At 51.6% G+C, this 21,457-nt stretch overlaps 1 protein-coding gene across 6 annotated transcripts in view; it reads left to right on the top strand.

Moving 5' to 3' along the window:
* Nucleotides 1-21,457, top strand: part of BCOR (BCL6 corepressor) — a 48,103-nt gene that overhangs the window by 11,530 nt on the left and 15,116 nt on the right. For 4 of the 6 annotated variants that reach the window (XM_058441675.1, XM_058441672.1, XM_032756740.2 and 1 more), the window contains exons 2-6: nucleotides 8,418-8,543; nucleotides 9,878-9,956; nucleotides 11,226-14,060; nucleotides 14,717-14,770; nucleotides 15,248-15,434. In XM_058441675.1, coding sequence (XP_058297658.1) covers nucleotides 8,458-8,543; nucleotides 9,878-9,956; nucleotides 11,226-14,060; nucleotides 14,717-14,770; nucleotides 15,248-15,434 — 3,241 coding nt within the window. In that variant the 5' untranslated portion in view covers nucleotides 8,418-8,457. The remainder of the gene's footprint in view (nucleotides 1-8,417; nucleotides 8,544-9,877; nucleotides 9,957-11,225; nucleotides 14,061-14,716; nucleotides 14,771-15,247; nucleotides 15,435-21,457) is intronic. The other 2 variants (XM_058441674.1, XM_032756741.2) reach the window with 1 other exon arrangement.

Genomic DNA, 21,457 nt, shown 5'->3' with positions numbered 1-21,457 from the left:
CACCGTGTTGGTGGGGTTTGGCCAGGATCCGTCGAACTGGGTCCTCAGCTGTTTGTGACAGAGTTTTTAAGATTTGGGAAAATAACTTTCAGCCCTAAGTAAGCTTGTTGGAAAGAATGTGTTATTAACTGAAAGCTTTCTGGAAATTGCAGAGGCTCTGAAGGCCGTTGTTCCCCTCTGAAATGGCCCTGTTATTCAGGCAAGTTAGAGACAGGCGGGTGCTGTGTTCTGTGCACTCGACACTGTTTCCAGCTTGGAAATGCAAGTGTGCAGGTTCAGTACCCTAAGGGGGTTGTATTTTGGGGGGAAGGGAGGTCAGATTGGCTTTTGATTACCCACATCCCTTAACCTTTTCTCCCAAGCCTTCCCGTTTTCAAGAGCACATTTGCCATCAACTGCAGCACGCAAAGGTGCCGTCCTGAAGCCTGCCCACAGCACCACCTACTCTGACTTCATCAGCTAGATGCCCACAGCAACAGGCTTTCTTTGAGTTCCTGGTACCCCGCCAGGCCCTGCAGAGAGGCGCCAGGGTGGGAGGGAGAGCAGTTGGTGGCGGCAGTTACCCACTAGGCCAGTCCTGGAGGTTCGTGACTGGCCCAAGCAGGTGGACTTAGGATGGCCAAGAATGTGGGCCTGCCTCTGGACCGTCCTGGGGCAAGCTGGGTGTAAAACTTCACTCCTCTCCCCCATGAATCCCAAGGTTGAAGCCTTCCAAGCCCTGGCACCTGCCTGGTCCTCCCTGGGTTTTGGAAGATCATTTAGGGCTGACTTTGGTCTCTGGGTGTACAGCTTACAGGATATCTGCAAATCTAGTTCATTCTCTCCTGCCCCCCCCCAGCACCTCCCCTCCCTAAGTCTAGTCTCTAAGTTTTAACATGGACTTCTACATCTAGTTGGGTTTCCGATGGGGAGCTGGGAGATGCTTCTGGAGTGAGACATGAACTTCGGTGCCAGTTCTATAAATTGGTCTCTTTTTATGACGTGTGCCATTTTCTGTAGGAATGTTGCTTGCAAAACGAGTTTCGCCTTGGAGGAAAGGCGGAAAGATAAACAAGCCTGCAACGCCAAAACACTGGCAGTCTTTGCCTCCTTCCAGCTCTCTTAAAGCAGCCGGGCTGTATTTCCAGGATTAGACTTGTGCATGTGAGGAGGGACTCGCGTTGGCTTTTTTTCCCCCAAGCAAATGCAAATTAGAGAAAAATAATTTTCTTTCAACGATATGCAATGTATTAGTCACTTGTTATCGTGCTCCGAGGCAGGCCTCATTTGCGCGTCTGCCAGCTCGCTCACATCTGCTCGGCGCTGTTCGGGGCATTTTAACCTTGGCGGTGTCGTGTCTAGTCCCATGGATCAAGGAGGAGTAATTAAGCCCTGAACAGCTACAAAAATTCATGGGCCCCCATCTATACTGCAGTTGTTCCATGGCTTTGTTTTGGGTGCTCTGAGTTCCACGACTGAGTAGCAGACATGGGATTCCTATTGTTCCTTGTAAAGAAAGTGGGTGCCCCTCTCCTTCTCTGACCCTCATCCCAGCCTTTCTGGGACTCCCAGGCTTGTACAATCAGTGAGAGACTTGCTTGCAGATCGCAGGACCCCTGCATTTTACGCATCTTTTATGCATTAAAAGTTCCTTTGTGCTTCCTGTGTATACTAATGATAGCTGTTGTTATTAGCCTTACGGTATAGCTTGCTCCCTTCGGTGGTGGTGGTGGTGGGGGTGGCGGCGACGGCATTCGTGTTTTACTCCTACAAAGCCCTGGTGGAAACAAAAGTGCATTGACATAGCCTTTGGAGGCATGGTGTGGAACACTTATTCTGGATTTGCCCCCAGGTTGTGTAGACTCCCAAGTGGGGACCCAGTTCTGCAGGGACTAGATCAAAGGGGGCAAGTGGTTTCTTTTTGCGTGGAGGGAGGAGAGTAAGGAGGGATTCCTGGCTTTTGACTTGGGTTTCTGTTGCCGGGTGGCCTCTTGTGAAGGAACACCTGTTTCTAAATTCGCCCTCTCTTGAATACACACGTGGTTTCCTGACTCCCCGTGTGGCAAAACCACGAAGGAAAGTGAAAGGAACAAAAAGCCGGTGGGGTGGCCTGGACGGAATATCCGGGGAGAAGGGCAAGTGTCCCCCGTTGGCCTGTGAGAGAGAGGTTGGGGGCACCTGACCCCGGGCCATGGGCTCCGCCTGGAGGAGGGGAGTGTAGCGGGCAATCCAGGTTCGGCAGCGACCCTCAGGGTCAACCCCTGCAGATTCCACCCCGGACCCCAACGCCCGAGATTCGCACCCCTCCCACGTTACAGTAGGCGACACTTGGCTCACATCTTTGTAAGGGGAAGCGTCCAGAGGAGCAGCGCTCTAGTATGATCGGAAGGGAACCCAGAACGACGGCGAGGAGGGGTCTGCCGTGCCCATTCCCCGGGTGGACTCGGCGGCGTTTCCCGGGAGGTCTTGGATTCTCCCTGCGCCCACCCAAAGTTTCTTTTCGTCAGATTCGTTGATGGGGACAGAAGGTGCGGCGGGGCCTCGGGAAGGGGCACCATGGAGAGCGTGCCAGGCCGCAGGGTCCGAGGGGTTACCTAGGATCGGGAACTGGGGAGGTCGGGCCGCCTCCGGGGAGGCTGCTGGAGTTCCTGGAAGGCCCGGTGGGGGCGCGCCGCGAGGGCGTGAGTGTGTGCCGTGGTGCGGCCCCGCGCGCTGGGACCTCCGCCGAGGAGCGGCGAGGAGGAGCGGGCGAGCCCCGAGCAGCACGGGTGTGTGTGGTGGGAGAGAAAATCCCTTTGTTGCCGACCGATCGCGCTCCGGGCTGAAGCGCCTCGGCCGGGGGAGGGTGCGCCCCTCCCCCTTTCTTCTTCGCCGGGGCCAAGTTCACTCCCAGCCCAGGTGGCTCTCCGCTCAGACCCCGACGCCCCGGCAGGAGACCGGGAAGGTTCTGGGTGCTGGAATGGTCTGGGCCGGCGAGTTTCCCCTTCCCCCTCCCCCTTACTAATGCAAAACTTGGAGGTGTGGGCGGGGACGCCCCTGCAGGCTACGGCTACGGCTGTGGCTTGGCGTGTGCCAAGAGGCAGCACCTGGGCCGGCTGGATCACTTCCCTCACCCCCAATTCTCTCGGGGGAGGGGGTCGGGAGGGCCTGGGACCGGGCCAGCCACCTCCCTCGACCACACCCCTGGAAGCCTGCGGTTTTGCCTCCCAGGGACCTGGGGGGCAGCCTTGGGGTCTCTTACTCTCCAGCAGACCCGGAGGACCCATCCCACACAGCACATCCGGAAGAGCTTTTTCTTCTCATCTCCCACCCCCACACACCCCACTCCCACCCCTCACATCCTAAAATAGGAACTTCTTCACCCCTCCCTTCCTTGACACCCGGAGCACAGCGCTGCTGCTGTGACGCAGTCTCTGTTTGGAGCAATCCCAGGAAGGGCTGGCGGGTGGTGAGCTTTGGGCTTCTGTAAAATCTACACAATTCTGCCGAAGGTGCCTCCCTGCTCTGATCCCCTCTCTGTTGCTGCCTCAGCCTCCCCCGCAGGATGAGGTGGTACTGCCCCAAAGAAACTGTGTTGTGATTCTGGGGCTTACACAGTATGTTTAGTGGAGTCGGATACTATTTGGCGGGGTTAAACGTGGCCAGCACCAGCTATTGCCAGGCAAAACTCAAGTCCATAGTGCAGCTTAATCCTTTGGAAAACACAGTGCCAAATATTTACAGAGGGGACCAAGGTTGGAGAGGTTCAGCCACCTGCCCAGAGACACGCGGTGAGTGAGGGTGGGAGCCGGGAGGCTGTGGTGACCATGTTCTCTACAGAGAACCAGCCATGCAGTAGCGAGACCCCTCCCCTGAAGAGTCCTCTGCCAGAGGACCCCAGCACACTGGCTGGGAATTCCTGCCTGGCCACCTGAGCTGGAAGCCCTTGTGAACATCTCCAGTCCTACTGGCCATTAACTGCTGGATAGCTGCCGGTGGGGGCAAGGGGAACCTAGTGAGAGAGACCCCAAGAAAAGACTCTGAGATGGGCCACCCTCAATGCCTGTGTGGACAGCAGGGATGCGTGAGCAGAGTTAGTTTGGTGGCCATGCTTTCCATATTGTCAGTGCCACTTGACAAGTGTAATGTGCAGACTTAACTGATCGGCGCCTCAAGGGTTGGGGCAGTGGAAAGTGGCCCTAGTGCAGGAGGGAGCCAGGGTGGGGGGGGAAGGAAAGGGGCCAAGGCTAGGGACCTGTGGTCTGCCCTCACATCTTTTCACAGAGGGTGGGTGTGCCCCTACTCAGGGATGCCAAGGTTGGAGTGATGGCTTATGATCTTGGTCCCTCGACGCCCCCCTTCTGCCAGTCAGGCCTTCTCCCCGGTGTCCAGGCCAAGCTCAGGTGCTCTCATCATAACCCTTGGCTGAAGAGCGAATGACTACTCAGAGTCTGTCGAGGGTGACCCAAGCTCTCCTATGCGTTCCATTTCCTTGGTGCTAAGAGCTGGAGACCATGCAGTATGCAGTGTGCATGCCTGCTTCTCGCAAGCCAGGTCTCTCCACTTGGCCCTGGGTGTTCCAGCAGGCAGCTGGAACAGTTCCCAGTCTGTTCTAGAGACCCACACCCTCCCCATCTGACCTCTTCTCGGCTGTCTTTCCTCTTCATCCCTATCCAGCACCTTTACCCACTTCTCTCCACTACTAGAAAAGGGTTAAAACCCAGATCCAAGGTGCAGCTTCGCAGCTCACAGTGGAACAGGTTGGTGCTTGTAAAGTGCTTTTCATGAGTGACTTCACACATCTTGGCACTTCTGGAAGCATAGCCTGCATTTGGAAGAAGTGGGGGGTGGAGGTGGGCATTGAAAAATAAAAGCAAATGAGCTTCATCTATAGCTGCAAAGCACCCTGAGACGGTGTTTGTCATTGAAATCAGATCATTTGCCCTCTCCACAGTGTTCTGCTGCCAAGGGTCAGCAACATCAGTTTCGAAGCACTTGGCCTTAGAGGTAAAAAAGGCCCCAGCTATTTCAACAGCAGCTTCTAGAAGTTCGATGTCCCTATACTTTGCCTCCCAGTCTCTTTTTGTTTCTTACCCTAATGTCCCCTTCGTTTACATGCCAGAGAAACCAGGGTGGGGTGTAGGTAATGGTGACCCTGTTCTTCAGTAGAGGCTTGGTGTGAGCTGTATGGCCTTTGCAAAGGAGGCCCCTGCTTTTGTGGGTTTGGACTGCTCTTTGTCACCCAGGAGGAGGGCCTCCTGCGAGCCAGGGCCATTGCTCATTGGCCCTTTCCACTCCTCTCCATCTTTGGCCAGGAACCCGAAGAGTTAAAAGTCTTTAGCTTGTTGCAATGAAATTATGGCTGGCAGTGGCGCCGCTGTTTGTTCAACAGACCTCCACTTTTAAACAGTTCACAAAAAGTTCATGGGGCAGCTAAAGATTATAAGTGTGTGTGTGTGTGTGTGTGCGCGCGCGCGCGTGTGTGCGTGCACGCGCATAAGTCCACAGCAGGATCCAACAATGTATTCCCCCCTTTTACTTTTATGTTCAGCCCCATCCTCTACCCCTTCTCTCCCAAAACACACACACACACACACACACACACCACACACACACGACAGTGAACCGCTCTGCTAGCCTCAACCTTCCATCTGACCCTGTGCATTTGAGAACAGTTCTGATGGCTGGTATCATTTATCTGTGCGCCATTAATATGGAAAGCCCCGAAGGAGGAGCTCTGGAGAAGGGGAGATGCTTTGAAAGCACCCAGTAGGCCCGGGTGCCTGTAAACCGCAGTCACCTTTCTAGTAAGTCCAGGTGGCCTTTGCTGAAGAAAGGCCCTTTGAAGGGAAGCAGCTGCTGGCCTTTTCGGGCCTGGGCCTCAGTATAATAAATCTGTTTCCCAAGAAGGTGCTGGGAGGTCTTTTGCACAAGGTGTCTACTTAAGGGAGGTGGGTAAGAGGCAGGTTTTTTGTTTGTTTGTTTGTTTATTTTTTGAGTTTTGCTCTTGTTGCCCAGGCTGGAGTGCAATGGTGTGATCTCGGCTCACCGCAACCTCCACCTCCCAGGTTCCAGCGATTCTCCTGCCTCAGCCTCCCTAGTAGCTGGGATTGCAGGCACGCACCACCACGCCCAGCTAATTTTGTACTTTTGGGTAGAGACGGGGTTTCTCTTTGTTGATCAGGCTGTTCTCAAACTCCCGACTTCAGGTGATCCACCCACCTCGGCCTCTCAAAGTGGTGGGATTACAGGCGTGAGCCATCGTGCCCAGCCAGAGGCAGCTTTTTTAAAGGGGAGGCCAATTTTTAAGAATGGGGACACCAGAAGATTGAGGTTAATTAGGCACACACTTCTTCCCTCATCCTTTTCTTGGGGGTTTGATTGAGTGACCCTTTGGCTCATGATGTAATTTCTGTATTTCATCATGGCACAGTGAGGGGATGGCATGGTGCAGTCCCACTGCTGCAGCCGGATGACTGGGACACACTGGCACCGGGGAATGATGCTCCACCTTCTCTAATATCCTACCCAGAATGTCTTCCTTTTGTTAGAAAGGGCAACAGGGGCCGGAGAAGGGACACTGCCACTGCATTGAATGTGCCTTGTGGTCTGCCCAGCACTAGTGGTGGCCTTCCCCACTTGATTTGTGTATTTGCAAGGTGGAAGAAAAGTCCATGAACCCTTATAGAACCTTCCCCAACAGCCGAGTCAGTCTTCTGGGGGCGCTGTGGCTAGTCCACTAGAAGAGCCGCTGTCTGGAGACCCTTCCTAGGGAAATAGCTTTCCAGAACCCCATCATGCCTGATGCCTCTGCAGATTTCTGCCATTTTCTTGGGCCTTTTACCTCTCTTCTCGCCTCATTGTTGAGCTCTAACTATACGTGGTGTGTCGGTGCATGTGGATTTTGATTAACAGGCGTTGTTCTATGGATGGGGGCCCATGGGGGATGCTGGTGGACAAAAGACCTAGTTAGGACAAAGAAATGAGGAAGTACAGACCGGCTTTGGGATTCCATCCCCCGGGTGTCCCCTTAACTCCCATCCTCAGTCACTCTCACAGAAGAGTCCCCGGACCTGGTGCCTCCAACCCAACCGACCTGGCAGTCTGCTCCGTGTGCTAAAGTGTAAAAGCAAGCATTTGCATATTTTTTTCCTGCTAACAAAGGAAATGTGTCGACTTAGGGAACATTTGGGCTTTCGGAAACTGTGTGGGTGGGTGTGTGAGGGAGGAGAAAAAAGTTCCCCTGATGATCTGCACACCAATTATTTCACACCCAGGTTTGGGTCCCGTGGAAAAATGCCATGGCCGGTCTGGACAAGGGACACTGAGATGTGTTTGTGAGCAGGGAATTGCCGAGGACCATCGGTCCCAGGCATTAAAGGCTCCCCTACTTATTAACCCAGCATTTAACAGCAGGATATGGGCTGAAGCGCAGTCAAAAGAAACGGCTCAACCTCCAAAGAGCAATTAAAATCCTGCACGAGGATAAATCACGCGCCGTGATAATCCTGTTAATAAAATGCAGCTTGTCCTGACCCTTCACTCATGCAGCAAACTAGAATGTGATGTGGGTGGGGGCGGTGGGCAGAGGAGGTAAAGGGAGGTGGGAGGTGGTCTGAGCTCCTCTGCCTTGGCAACCTCCCCCTCCCGGAAGGTGGAAAATGGGTGGCTTCTGCCGGCTCCCCATGTGCCAGCGGCTTGGAGCCCATCAGCCAGGGCTGCTAAGACTTCTGTGCTCGCTAATGATTTCTCGTCCCCAGCGAGCAGGCGTCATTGAATTACTCAGCCGCCTCCCTCTGCAGCTTCCAGGCAAAACCACCAGGGTTAGCTGCTTAATCTAATCCAGGGCTCTGGTGGGGCGGCTCACCAGCCCACCGACTCTTTTTCACCCTCAATCTGTAAGTTGCACACACAACAGCCTTGGAAATTCAGCCCTAGAAACGCAGGTAGTTTGAGATCTGGATCTGCCGCTCACCTCACTGTGGTGCCTTCCACCCTTCTTGCACCCTTTTGGCCCCAGGAAAGATCAGTTGTGTGCCTCTCAGTGATGCAGCATCCCTGAACCTATTGTCAGAGCCTCCCCTTGTTGAATCAAGTCTTCTTTACCTTCTTTAACAAGTGGCAAGAATGAATGACCACTGTACACTTTCAGAGGAAAGGGAGTGGGCGGGTGCTGTGGTGTGCCCTGGATGCATTCTGTGCCTTGGATGAGGCTGCCTGTTTCGAATTAAACTTCTTCCCCAGCCCCAGCACCTCCTACCAGGGAAGCTGCATGCCCCTCCACTGTCCCTTCGAGTCAGGTGTCTGTCCTTGGCTCCCAGACCACTGTAGACAGCAGGCACAGCCTGCCTTCCCGATCTGCATCCTGTATGAATCACCTAGAAAGAGGCCTTCTCTAGCGCCCTGTTTGGCTCTCCTTTACTGAACCTCCTGGGATTTTTTTTCTTTCCTTTTAACAGACTAGACGCTTGAAGCAAAGCTGCCATCCCAGAAGACGACATGCTCTCAGCAACCCCCCTGTATGGGAACGTTCACAGCTGGATGAACAGCGAGAGGGTCCGCATGTGTGGGGCGAGCGAAGACAGGTGAATGCGCCCACCTGGGCCGGGCCTGAGGGGAGCACGGGCCACTTTCCCGCGCTCCTGAATGGAGCCCACCCCCATGCTGAAGCCCCCCCTCACCTTCTCACAGCCACCGTGGACCCAAAAGGGGTGGGAGAGAGCTTCCCGCCTAGTAGGCCGCTCTTGATTTACAGTTTTAACAGGCAACCTGGCTGAGCGAAGCATTGCCGCCCTTTAAAAGATTAGCCCCTAAAGCGGCCTTTCAGTGCACTTTCGTCCTTAATTTATTATTTCATATTTATGAAGGAGAATTAATCCCAGTCTATATGCTGCTTTAACTCTAAATGTCAGGAGTGTGGGCCCAGGTGGAGCAGCATTCCATGTGCTTTTAAAACAAATAGTTTGCTCAGTAATAAATGGGGAGAGAGCCACCCTTTTCCTTCATTGAAGCCCAGGATCTCTCATTGTCCTCTGCTGCCTGTTCCAGGAGGCCACTGGTGCCTGCTTTTTGTCGCCAGACAGCTCTGTTATGCTTCCTAATCAGTAATTTTGGAGTTGTGGGGTGGAGGCAGCTAAGCAGTAGATGATTGAAGCTGCTCTTCGGGGTAATGAGGAAACTTTGCCGCTTGTCAGCGATTTTTATCCTGGGGATTTGGAAGTTGGCACCAAGCACTTTCTTTATCGATGCTCTCTGATAACAAGTCCCAGGGCAGCCGCAGCAGCCTGGCACAGATGTGCAGCTTCCTCTTCAGCCTGGAACAGCTGACATTTGTATGATACTAGTGTGTATCCCCCTGTCATTTTGACAAAGGCAGTCAAATATGGCTTTTTTATCACCATGGAAACCAGTTTCGTAGGACATGGTCCCTAACTTTGTTTTGGAAAAAGTTTTGAAAGCCTGCCCTCCTGGGTAACACGGAAGTGGTTGATGAGGTGACCAGCCTTCCAGCCCCCTTTGGTATTTGGCTGTGTTACCACTTCATGTCTACCCTCCAGGAGAGTTTATAAGGGTTGGCTGGGACAGCCGAGCTCCGATTGGCCTACTTGGCCTCTAGAGAAAAAGATCTCGAGGGAGAAGTGGTTGTGCTTAATTTCTGGCTTACCTACCTTGGGGACATCATATTTGTGATTCATGTCCTCGCACATGAAAGCTTTGCGTTTCCTTTGTTTTTCCTGGTCAAGTTGAATCACCATTTGGGGGCAACTTTCAATATGGGCCATTGACAGCTGGTGGGGGCGGAGGGTTAAGGACAGTTTTAAAAATTGGGTTAGTAGAAACTGGTCTGTTCTGGGGAGATCTGTGAAAGATGGATTCAGTGAGGAATGTTTTCATGAAGTTGGTATATCCTTTTAAATAGGAAAATCCTTGTAAATGATGGTGACGCTTCAAAAGCCAGACTGGAACTGAGGGAGGAGAATCCCTTGAACCACAACGTGGTAAGAGATTAATAGCTTCTGTTGATGCCATATCTGCATATCAGTGATCTGTAATCAATCGTATTAATTTGCATGCCTTTAAAGGGTGGGGAATGGGGTAGGGGTGGCGGTTCAGAGCTGGGCTGAGTCGGAGGCCTCTGCCAGAGGACAAGGCTCCCACCCAAGCTCTTCCAGTCTTGCCTTCCTGCCTCGCCACACATGTCCCTGTCCCCTAGTGACTGGTGGGATGTGTACTCTCTTCTCTTCCATAAGCTGGATGCCACATCAGCGCTCCCAGCTGGATAAATTTCCAGCCTCCAAGTAGCCCCTTAGGGTTTACCTTTCCAGTAAAATACGAAACACAGGACTGTCACTTCAGACACAAGGGAGAAGAAGTCAAAAGACACAACCACGGTTTGACCCATGGCCTCTTTATTGATTTAGAAATGAGGCTGCTAAAGTCCTCTGTTCCTGTTGTCCCACTGAAGATTGTTTCTTGTTCTGTTAAGTCATGCCTTCCTGCACCCAGGGGAAATGAAGTGAACACCCACCCCCAAGCCTGACAGGCCCAGGGAGGGTTAGTGTGAATTCTGTAACCCATGAGGATGATGCTGAGAGTTTTGGAGTTGGTGTCTTAGTTGTAGCAAAGAATTTTTGCTGAGAAGGTAAAAATCTTCAGACTTTTTTATTTTTATTTTTTAATTTTAATTGTTTTAGAGACGGAGTCTCGCTGTGTCGCCCGGGCTGGAGTGCAATGGCGCAGTCTTGGCTCACTGCAACCTCCACCTCCTGGGTTCAAGCAATTCTCTTGCCTCAGTCTCCCGAGTAGCTGGGACTACAGGCGCACACCACCACACCTGGCTAATTTTTTTGTATTTTAGTAGAGACGGTGTTTCACCGTGTTGCCCAGGCTGGTCTTGAACTCCTGAGCTCAGGCAGTCTGCCCGCCTTGGCCTCCCAAAGTGGTGGGATTACAGGCGTGAGCCACCGCGCCTGGCCAAAATCTTCAGACTTTATAGATGACTGAATTAATGTATGGGCCTCCAGTCAAAAGGGACCAACGTTTTCCCTGCTTCCAGGATACTAGTTGAGAGGTGAGAAGGCAGGCAGCAAAGGGGTTTGGATAAGGGGGAGGGGAAACAGACACCCCCCCCCCCCCCGGAAGCCTGTCTTTAACCCTTTCTGCTTGGATGTTAAGGCTGATGGCATGTTGAACTAGTTGGCAGTGTCTTTGGGTGCTGCTGCCTTGAAGGAGTATCCCAGTAACACCCGTGTTGTTCTTCTGCAAAGGTGGATGCGAGCACGGCCCACAGGATCGATGGCCTGGCAGCACTGAGCATGGACCGCACTGGCCTGATCCGGGAAGGACCTCTCCGGGTCCCCGGAAACATCGTCTATTCTAGCTTGTGTGGACTGGGCTCAGAGAAAGGTCGAGAGGCTGCCACGAGCACTCTGGGTGGCCTTGGGTTTTCTTCGGAAAGAAATCCAGAGATGCAGTTCAAACCGAATACACCCGAGACAGTGGAGGCTTCCACCGTCTCTGGAAAACCCCCAAATGGCTTCAGTGCTATATACAAAACACCGCCTGGAATACAAAAAAGTGCTGTAGCCACAGCAGAAGCGCTGGGCTTGGACAGGCCTGCCAGCGACAAACAGAGCCCTCTCAACATCAATGGTGCTAGTTATCTGCGGCTGCCTTGGGTCAATCCTTACATGGAGGGTGCCACGCCAGCTATCTACCCTTTCCTCGACTCGCCAAATAAGTATTCACTGAGCATGTACAAGGCCTTGCTACCTCAGCAGTCCTACAGCTTGGCCCAGCCGCTGTATTCTCCAGTCTGCACCAATGGGGAGCGCTTTCTCTACCTGCCGCCACCTCACTATGTCGGTCCCCACATCCCATCGTCCTTGGCATCACCCATGAGGCTCTCGACACCTTCGGCCTCCCCAGCCATCCCGCCTCTTGTCCATTGCGCAGACAAAAGCCTCCCGTGGAAGATGGGCGTCAGCCCTGGGAATCCCGTTGATTCCCACTCCTATCCTCACATCCAGAACAGTAAGCAGCCCAGGGTTCCCTCTGCCAAGGCGGTCACCAGTGGCCTGTCGGGGGACACAGCTCTCCTGTTGCCCCCCTCACCTCGGCCGTCACCCCGAGTCCACCTTCCCACCCAGCCTGCTGCAGACACCTACTCGGAGTTCCACAAGCACTATGCCAGGATCTCCACCTCTCCTTCAGTTGCCCTGTCGAAGCCATACATGACAGTTAGCAGCGAGTTCCCCGCGGCCAGGCTCTCCAATGGCAAGTATCCCAAGGCTCCGGAAGGGGGCGAAGGTGCCCAGCCAGTGCCTGGGCATGCCCGGAAGACAGCGGTTCAAGACAGAAAAGACGGCAGCTCACCTCCTCTGTTGGAGAAGCAGACCGTTACCAAAGACGTCACAGATAAGCCACTTGACTTGTCTTCTAAAGTGGTGGATGTAGATGCTTCCAAAGCCGACCACATGAAAAAGATGGCTCCCACGGTCCTGGTTCACAGCAGGGCTGGAAGTGGCTTAGTGCTCTCCGGAAGTGAGATTCCGAAAGAAACACTATCTCCTCCGGGAAATGGTTGTGCTATCTATAGATCTGAAATCATCAGCACTGCTCCCTCATCCTGGGTGGTGCCCGGGCCAAGTCCTAATGAAGAGAACAATGGCAAAAGCATGTCGCTGAAAAACAAGGCATTGGACTGGGCGATACCACAGCAGCGGAGTTCATCATGCCCGCGCATGGGCGGCACCGATGCCGTCATCACTAACGTTTCAGGGTCAGTGTCGAGTGCAGGCCGCCCAGCCTCCGCATCACCCGCCCCCAATGCCAATGCAGATGGCACCAAAACCAGCAGGAGCTCCGTAGAAACCACACCATCCGTTATTCAGCACGTGGGCCAGCCCCCGGCCACTCCTGCCAAGCACAGTAGCAGCACCAGCAGCAAGGGCGCCAAAGCCAGCAACCCAGAACCGAGTTTCAAAGCAAATGAGAACGGCCTTCCACCAAGCTCTATATTTCTGTCGCCAAATGAGGCATTCAGGTCCCCACCAATTCCCTACCCCAGGAGTTACCTCCCTTACCCAGCCCCCGAGGGCATTGCTGTAAGTCCCCTCTCCTTACATGGGAAAGGACCTGTCTACCCTCACCCAGTTTTGTTACCCAATGGCAGTCTGTTTCCTGGGCACCTTGCCCCAAAGCCTGGACTGCCCTATGGGCTGCCCACTGGCCGTCCAGAGTTTGTGACCTACCAAGATGCCCTGGGGTTGGGCATGGTGCATCCCATGTTGATACCACACACACCCATAGAGATCACTAAAGAGGAGAAACCAGAGAGGAGATCCCGGTCCCATGAGAGAGCCCGTTACGAGGACCCAACCCTCCGGAATCGGTTTTCCGAGATTTTGGAAACTAGCAGCACCAAGTTACATCCAGATGTCCCCACCGACAAGAACCTAAAGCCGAACCCCAACTGGAATCAAGGGAAGACTGTTGTCAAAAGCGACAAGCTTGTCTACGTAGACCTTCTCCGAGAAGAACCAGATGCTAAAACTGACACAAATGTGTCCAAACCCAGCTTTGCAGCAGAGAGTGTTGGCCAGAGCGCTGAGCCCCCCAAGCCCTCAGCTGAGCCGGCCCTGCAGCAGCACCGTGATTTCATCGCCCTGAGAGAGGAGTTGGGGCGCATCAGTGACTTCCACGAAACTTACACTTTCAAACAGCCAGTCTTCAGCGTAAGCAAGGACAGTGTTCTGGCAGGTACCAACAAAGAGAACCTAGGGTTGCCAGTCTCGACTCCATTCCTGGAGCCACCTCTGGGGAGCGATGGCCCTGCTGTAACTTTTGGTAAAACCCAAGAGGATCCCAAACCATTTTGTGTGGGCAGTGCCCCACCAAGTGTGGACGTGACCCCCACCTATACCAAAGATGGAGCTGATGAGGCCGAATCAAATGATGGCAAAGTTCTGAAACCGAAGCCATCTAAGCTGGCAAAGAGAATCGCCAACTCAGCGGGTTACGTGGGTGACCGATTCAAATGTGTCACTACCGAACTGTATGCAGATTCCAGTCAGCTCAGCCGGGAGCAACGGGCATTGCAGGTGAGCACCCCCACCTGAATTTCAGTTACTTTACCAGTTGTCAGTTTTTTAATGTGTAAACAGGATTGGGGGAGTATGGTAGGGCAGGGCACCAGGCAGATTTGGTGAATGAAGCTTGTGGTAATTTGAATGTATGCAATGTGGCCAGTAAGAGAACGTGAGTGGTAGCACTGAGGCGTGTCTGGATGCTTTAAGTTATTCTGTAGATTATAAGGGAACTCCACTCAATTGCTGATAACAGATGTTTTAATTATTGTGAAGGGTATCTAAAGACTGCATGACGTTTACCTATCAATTGCTTTGATTTCTCTGCCTGTAAGATAGCAAATATACCTAGAAGTGCTGCTTAGAACGGCTTACTTGATACCTGGTAGAGATGTGTAGCAGCCGCATGTCTGTGGGATTCATGCAAATTTTTCACCAAAAAGAAAGGAAAAAAAAGGAAAAAGGTTGCTTAAAGGGTTAGAGTATGTATTTAACTTGCTAGTGAATTATGATAGATGTTGTATAGGAATTTCCTTAAGATATTTTACTTTTAATTAAAAGATGAATAAAGCCAAATTGTTTTGCAATGTTAAGAAAAAAATTGGTTTATGCTTATAAAAATGGATGAAGTTATCTAAATGATCCATTGAGTGCCCATTTTAATTACATAGATGGAAGGATTACAAGAGGACAGTATTTTATGTCTACCCGCTGCTTACTGTGAGGTCAGTTCTTCAAATTTTTATTACTAGAATCTTACATAAACCTTTTGAGTTAAATTTCATTTCCAAATATACAAAGGGAAGTTTGTGGGCCATGGTCGTCTTTATTCATTGTGTATTTTGTTTCTTTTCTGTTGTGTTTTTGTTTTGTTTTCTTTGCGTTGTGTTTTCGTTTTGTTTTATTTACCTTCGAAAGAGAATGTCTGTCTGTATGCAATAGTGTATGTGTGGATATACATACACACCGCATATATATCTATATACACATGACTTTATGAATAAAGAATGTGTGACTACTTATATATAGATACTCTTAAGTTTTATCTGTTAAACTTTAAAATATCTGAGTTACATCTCATAAACTGTGGTTGGTTTTGGGCACTTTTCTTTGAAAATACTTTCCTTTAAGATAAGGCAAATGAAATAGCTTTTATGGTAAGGTGTTGTTTTTTTTTTTTTCCATCTCCGTTCTCTTTCTAGCGTGCAATGATGCGCTTCTCAGAGTTGGAGATGAAAGAAAGAGAAGGTGGCCACCCAGCAACCAAAGACTCCGAGATGTGCAAATTCAGCCCAGCCGACTGGGAAAGGTTGAAAGGAAATCAGGACAAAAAGCCAAAGTCGGTCGCCCTGGAGGAGGCCATTGCAGAACAGAATGAAAGTGAGAGATGTAAGTAAACCTGAGCAGTTTGCTTGTGTTGGCCTCAGGTCCGGTTGGCATCTGCTTGGAGAAATGGGCTGCTTTTGCCATGCGTGGAATGAAGGGCTGATTGTCCTTACGAATGGTGGCAACCAGGAATGAGGCATCTGTGAAAGATAGTTTCCTGGGACACATCTTTTTTTCCAAAGAAGCACTGGTTCCAGAGTTGATAACAGTCTAATATAATGCAATGTAGCAGAGGTATGGCAGTAGGAAATTTGGTGCAGGGACAGGTTGTATTTTGTAGCAGTGGAATGAACTTCCCAGCCATCTCCTGCCCCACCCCTGTGGTGACAGCCTGATGTGGAATGAAGAGTCCTTATATTCTCCCTCCAAAGGCATAGATGTTGAAGTAGGATGAACATGGTGAAGTCACCATAAAGATGAGCGTTATGATTTACCGTGGGGGGTGGGGGAGAATTGGCCACAGAATCCCAAGGCAGCCTGGCATGCATGAGGGGGCTCTTCCCACTGGACAGAGGGCAGCTTGCATTTTGAAGGGGAAGTGATGTGAAGAGAAAGCTAGTATCTTCCTCAGTACACTCCCTTTGGTCCTTATAGCAGGTCCCCCACCCCACCAACAGGGTTGACTTTGGGATTTGCCCACGAGTCTTCTAGGGTGCTAAGATGTGTTGGCAGCAAGTGGAGAAGGTCTTCCTCTTTATTTCTTAAATGTGCAAGCTTGAAGCTTTAGGTCTGCTTGCAACATGAGAAACCTCATTGGGCGAAGGGGAATTAGGGTGTCTGGGTGAACTAACTGGAGGAGTGGGTGCAAAGTCCTCCTGAGACAGGACACTTGGAAGTGTTGGGTATGTTTGAGAGCTCCCCACCATGGGCCGTCGGAGGTTTGACATTCACAACGCAGTTCACTGGTGCCTGACAGAGTTTGCGAAGAATGTGTGATCAGGGAGAGTATACTTCTTGCTACTTGGAGCACACACCCCTCCCTCCACTTCCAGCTCATCCCTGGGAGCAGACTAAGGCCACCTGCCAGGATCCTGGGTAAGCTAAACCAGGACTGATTTGTTGTAAGTCATTGCTGAAGAAAGTAGTTTCTGTTGCTAGTAAGTGGTGGCCTTACTCAGGCGGCAGGGACTCAATGTACCTGAAGTTGCTCACTCTTCCTCAAAGAGTGGCTACAGGGCAGCGGGAGGTCCAAGCCACTCTTGGGTGAAGTGGCAAAGAAAGCCTTCCTCCTCCCTGATGATTGCTGCCAACTCGCAGCCCCCATTCTGAGTTGCCTCAACACCAGCTCTTGGGAAGGTTGTCAGAGGGACCTGGGAGAAGTGAGCAAGGCTGAGTTGATGGGGAAGGTGCTTCTAAAAGAGGGAGCGCCATACATAAGAATCCCTCTTTGTTCTGAGTAGATGGCTGGGGGCCTGGAGGAAGGGACAGGAACTTAGCCAGCTTCCAGCCTTCTTGCCCTTGCTCTGGTTTTTTGAGTAACATGGCCAAACCCTCCATTCACATCTGAGTAACTTGGTGTCGCCAATGGGGAGCAAGGCCCGAGCCCCACATGATGTAGAAAGGCCTCCCTTTCCCATTCTGTAAGTCCCTCCAAGCTTCATACCAACAGGCTGTGTTCTTGGAGCACCCAGGACAGGGCCCCGCGAGCCATAAGTCACCACGTAGTGCTCCTCAGGTAATGAGCCATGGCAGGGAGAGCAGAAGAAGGGTTGGGGGAAAGTGAAGGCTCCTTTTTAATACTAGGGCCAAGGAAGAGCTGGGGCACCATTGGTTTGTGGTTGATCAAGAGGAGGAACCTAGAGGAAACATTGTCCTTGCTGCTGCCACTGCCATCTCATCCAGGGGACAGCATGCGCTGGATCCGTTTGGCTTCAAATTCACTGAGCCATCTCGGCCATCATGTCTCTTCATGGGTGTCACTGTGGCCCAGAGCCAAGCTGTGAGCATATGGAAACTGGGGTGAGGATTTGGGGCAGGCAGGGGTCACAAAGAGGGTAGAGGATGCCTCCCCAAAGCCTCTCCCCTCCACTCCTACAGCACCAGTAGCTTCTGAGATGGCAGGTGCCGCCTGTGCGGCCTCAGCTGCCTGCGTGTGGGTGCATCTTGTTGGGAGGGTTTGTTTAAAAAAAAAACTGAATTAACTGGACAACACCATGGTTAGGATTTTCATTGACTCTTAGTGATAGTATGGGTCGCTGAGTTTTTCATTTAGAAATTGAACAAATGAGTTAGGAGTGTCCCCAAACTCCTAAGGAATGATCAGTGGCATTTTGAAGACGGGGTAGGGAACACAGAGGTGTTGGGCCCTTCCTTTTTGTTTTTTTGTTTTGTTTTTAGTTTTATTATTTTTATTGATTGATTTACTTTTGTTGATACATATTAGATGTGCATATTAGCCCTTCCTTCTTGAATTTGGGTGTATGTCTCCCTTGGCAGCCACTTGGCTTGTGTGGACCTAGAACTCACTCAGTGGCAATGCGTGAGCGGGAGCTGGAGAAAGTGTTGAGTGAAAGTGAAAGGGTTTCATGGGACTTCTTGGCTCAGGAAACTTCTCTTCCAGGACAGCAGCCCCTATGTACTTTGTAAACTACTTTGAGTTTGGGCAGACAGATGACTACCAATGCCTCTGCTGGAGAGGGTAGAAGTTATAACATGGTTGGCCTCTGCTGGAGGGGATGTTGCCTGCAGAGGGAGCAGATGTCATGGGCAGTCCTCAAAAATCTCAGTCCTCTGCCATCCTGTTTAGGGCTTACTGGGCATGGTTATAACAGTGGTGAAGTTGCTTTGTTGCCACGGTGACTTGTAAATGTTGCCATGGCGATGCTTCTATGAGGTATTGCAATGGCATAGCCATGGTAAATTATGGGATGTATGTGCTGTGCCTTATAAGACCATGATGCAAGGAGCAAGTGGTAGACGGTGTAGGACTCAGCCATGTTCACATCTGCCTAGATCTCATGACCAAAGGCACATGGCATTCCACTCATAGAAGGGCTGTAAGTGGCTGCAATGGAAGAGGACCGTGATGGTTAGGACCCCTATCTATCCTTCCATCTCTGTCTATCCACCCATCTCCTTTGCCCTCAAGAGTAATTTCTGTGGGTACTGGTAAGAATAGCCCCATTTGAGGGAGGTCCAAGTGAAGTGTACAGGAAAGTGACCTGGAGCCTCTCCTTCATAGCTGTTTGCCATACGTATCTTCGGCAGTCAAGGTGGGTGTTCTTTGGGATTATTACTGGCCCATGGAGGGAAACCCTAGCATAAGGTTTGGGGGCCGTCACTGAGGGGAATTGGGATGTTTGCCTTGAGAGGCTCAGGGGTTGAAGGAAGGACAATAGGCCTCATTTTGCGGACAGATCTCGTTTGCCGAAAGATCCTCTTGAGAGCGGACAAGAAGCAGCTACACTGCGTGTGGGCAGGCATGATTGCAGTGAACCCCAGATGCAGCAGTGGAGGGCTCCCGATAATAGTTCTGGACTACTCAGGAGGCAGAAGGGGGCCCTGTCCGGCTGAATGGGGAATGGTGGGGACTTGGAGGAAGCATGTGTGTTTCGCACCCCTTGTCCTAGCCTGCTGGCCTCCCCATGAATGGGGAGCAGAAGGTGGTGTGTTCAGGGGAGCCCTCCCCACCCCCACTGGGCAGCTTTTCCTACATGGGAAGCCCCAGAGAAGACAGATGGCAAGACCTCCCCATGTCTAATGGGGGTGCTCCCTAGCAGAGAGACCAGGTCCCCAGTCAGTCACTGCCTGTTGATGCCAGTCTGTGAAATAAGTGATTACAAGTCTTCTAGGTGGTTTTCTGTGGACAAAATATACTGGCAGTTTGGGCATAAGGCCAGGTAGGTGAGATATAAACTCATTTCACTATTAGGAAGTTTGCAGTGAAGGTCAAAACTCCAATGGAAAACTTTCTCCCTGAGAAAGATGCCTTAGACTTGGTTGAGATTGTTACAAATACAGGTGGCTGTGTGAGACCTGGAGTTCAAATGGAAGCTGTGGAAGTCAAATCCAAAGCACTAGGGTTGAGAGATTCTTAATCTGATGGGGGTTTGATGGGGGGTGTCTCTGGGAAGGGTGCCAAGACAGGGCAGTTCGTTCTGGGTGGGGCCCCACACTGGGTAAGCTGCTGCCTCATTTTGACCCAGGAAGGCATGGTGACGTTACCTAGTCACCTCTGCTTTCAAACCACTTGGCTCAAACCGTCTCTCCTACCTAAAGGGAGGGGAAATGAGTACACTTTAAAAGTATAAAAGTAACCTTGCATGTGGCGCTTCGTAACGCAGTCTTTACATTTTTACATTGCACCCCCAGCCCCTCCCACAGGGCTTTCAGGGGCGGCTGATTGGCCCCAGAAAGTCAAATGGTATATAACTAGGACAGTCAGTTCACATCTTAAACTTTCATAAATATCAGGGCTAAAAATCAAGCTGGTCTGGGGATCATAGCGTCCTTTTGTAAGTAATTTCTCCAGCCTTACCCTCTGCCCTGCTGCACCGTGTTTATGAAGCCCACCGGAGGAGGTGGCTTCCGGTAATAGTCCCACTTTACAACTCAAGGGGGCCAAACTGTAAAGTGGCGCTGTTACTGCCAGAGTGGTTAAGAGACAGAGCAGCTCGAGTCGCAGCCCACCCTCTTTGCGTCCCCAGGCCAAGCTGAGCGCAGTGGTCATCACTTCTGCATAGTGTAAGGTTTGGGCAGCTTGTGTGTTTTCTCCTGTTGCTGCTGTGACAGAACACCACCTTGGCCATGTTTTTGGGTGCCCATCCGTTGCTGGTTGTACCTACAGAGACCTGGGGTGGTATTCCGTGGTGGGGGCTTGGGTGCCGAATCCCAGGCCCAGCCATCCCTGTCCATACAGTGCACTATCGTGAGTGAGGATGAGGAGGAACGGTTGGGGAGATTCTGCCATTCCTTTGCAAGAATAGATGCAGCCCCATCTGTTCCCCCTTAGAACACCCTTGAAGAGAAGGTGAATGGGTCCTTGCACCATTGAGAGCACAGGCTAGCCAACACCCCTGTAAAGCTCACCCCCACAGCAGACTGCTGTGAACTGCTGGGAATGCCCCCGAGAGAAGCCGGTGAGCGGTGCTGGTCAGGAGTGGGAGTAATATTTGAAGTGGGTTGGGGAGAGGAAGAATGAGATCAGCGGATGAGGCGTGTGCTTATTTCATCTAGAAATTGACTTGTGTGCCTCAGCTCAGAGTTACCAAGACACCAGACTCATAACCCTGGTGATGAGAGGGATCATTTCAGCGGGCCAAGGGCTGACACCTTAACCTCGCAGTGGTCATTAAGTAGTTATCGTTTATATTCATTGTGTATTAGAAAAATTGTGACCAGCAAAGCAGTTAATGAGCTATTTCTTGGGCTAGAGCAAAAATAGGAAGTGATGTTGGGCTGAGGTGATTCAAGGAAAAAGCCCCAAGGCCCGTGATAGGCCGAGCACAGGGTTCCTGGAACGAGCGGTTTTGCAAGCGCTGGCCTGGCATGGGAAAGACACACCAACAATGAGGGGGGATGTCTGTCGATGCTTGCCTGTGACAGAGGGTGTGAAGAGGAGTGTGTCAGCTGGGGTGGCCAGCATCCCCAAGGGGGTCCCTCTGTGTTGGACAGGAAATGGGAACAACCCAACCCATTGGTTTCTCATCTGTGCATCCAGCAAATCGAGTTTTTTGAAGTTTTCTCTGAACTCGTGTATGCGTTAGGAAGGAAACCTTGCCTTTGGCTTTGCCAGGCCCCTCTTCCCAGCAGCCTGGGTCTGCCTGGGTTCCCTGCCTCCCTCTGGCCTGGACTGTAGGCCCAGAGCCCCCCAGGAGTGAGGGTCACTTCTGCCCATCAAGGACCTAGGCTTTCTTTCAACACTCTTGTCTCCTGTCCGTCTTCATCTCCCCGGTTGGCCTAGGTGAATATTGGTGTTATCCCTTTGATAGATGACATTTTGGGGATATTTGGTCACTTTATCCCATCAGCCTGCCATTTATTTCAAAATAATGACCTCAGCAAATGTTTCCATAAAGATTTTTAGG

Source organism: Hylobates moloch, unplaced genomic scaffold (assembly GCF_009828535.3).
Source record: "Hylobates moloch isolate HMO894 unplaced genomic scaffold, HMol_V3 SCAFFOLD_7, whole genome shotgun sequence".
Classification (NCBI taxonomy): Eukaryota; Metazoa; Chordata; class Mammalia; order Primates; family Hylobatidae; genus Hylobates; species Hylobates moloch.
Note: the sequence above shows the minus strand (reverse complement) of the source record. Positions and strands in the feature narration are given on the sequence as shown.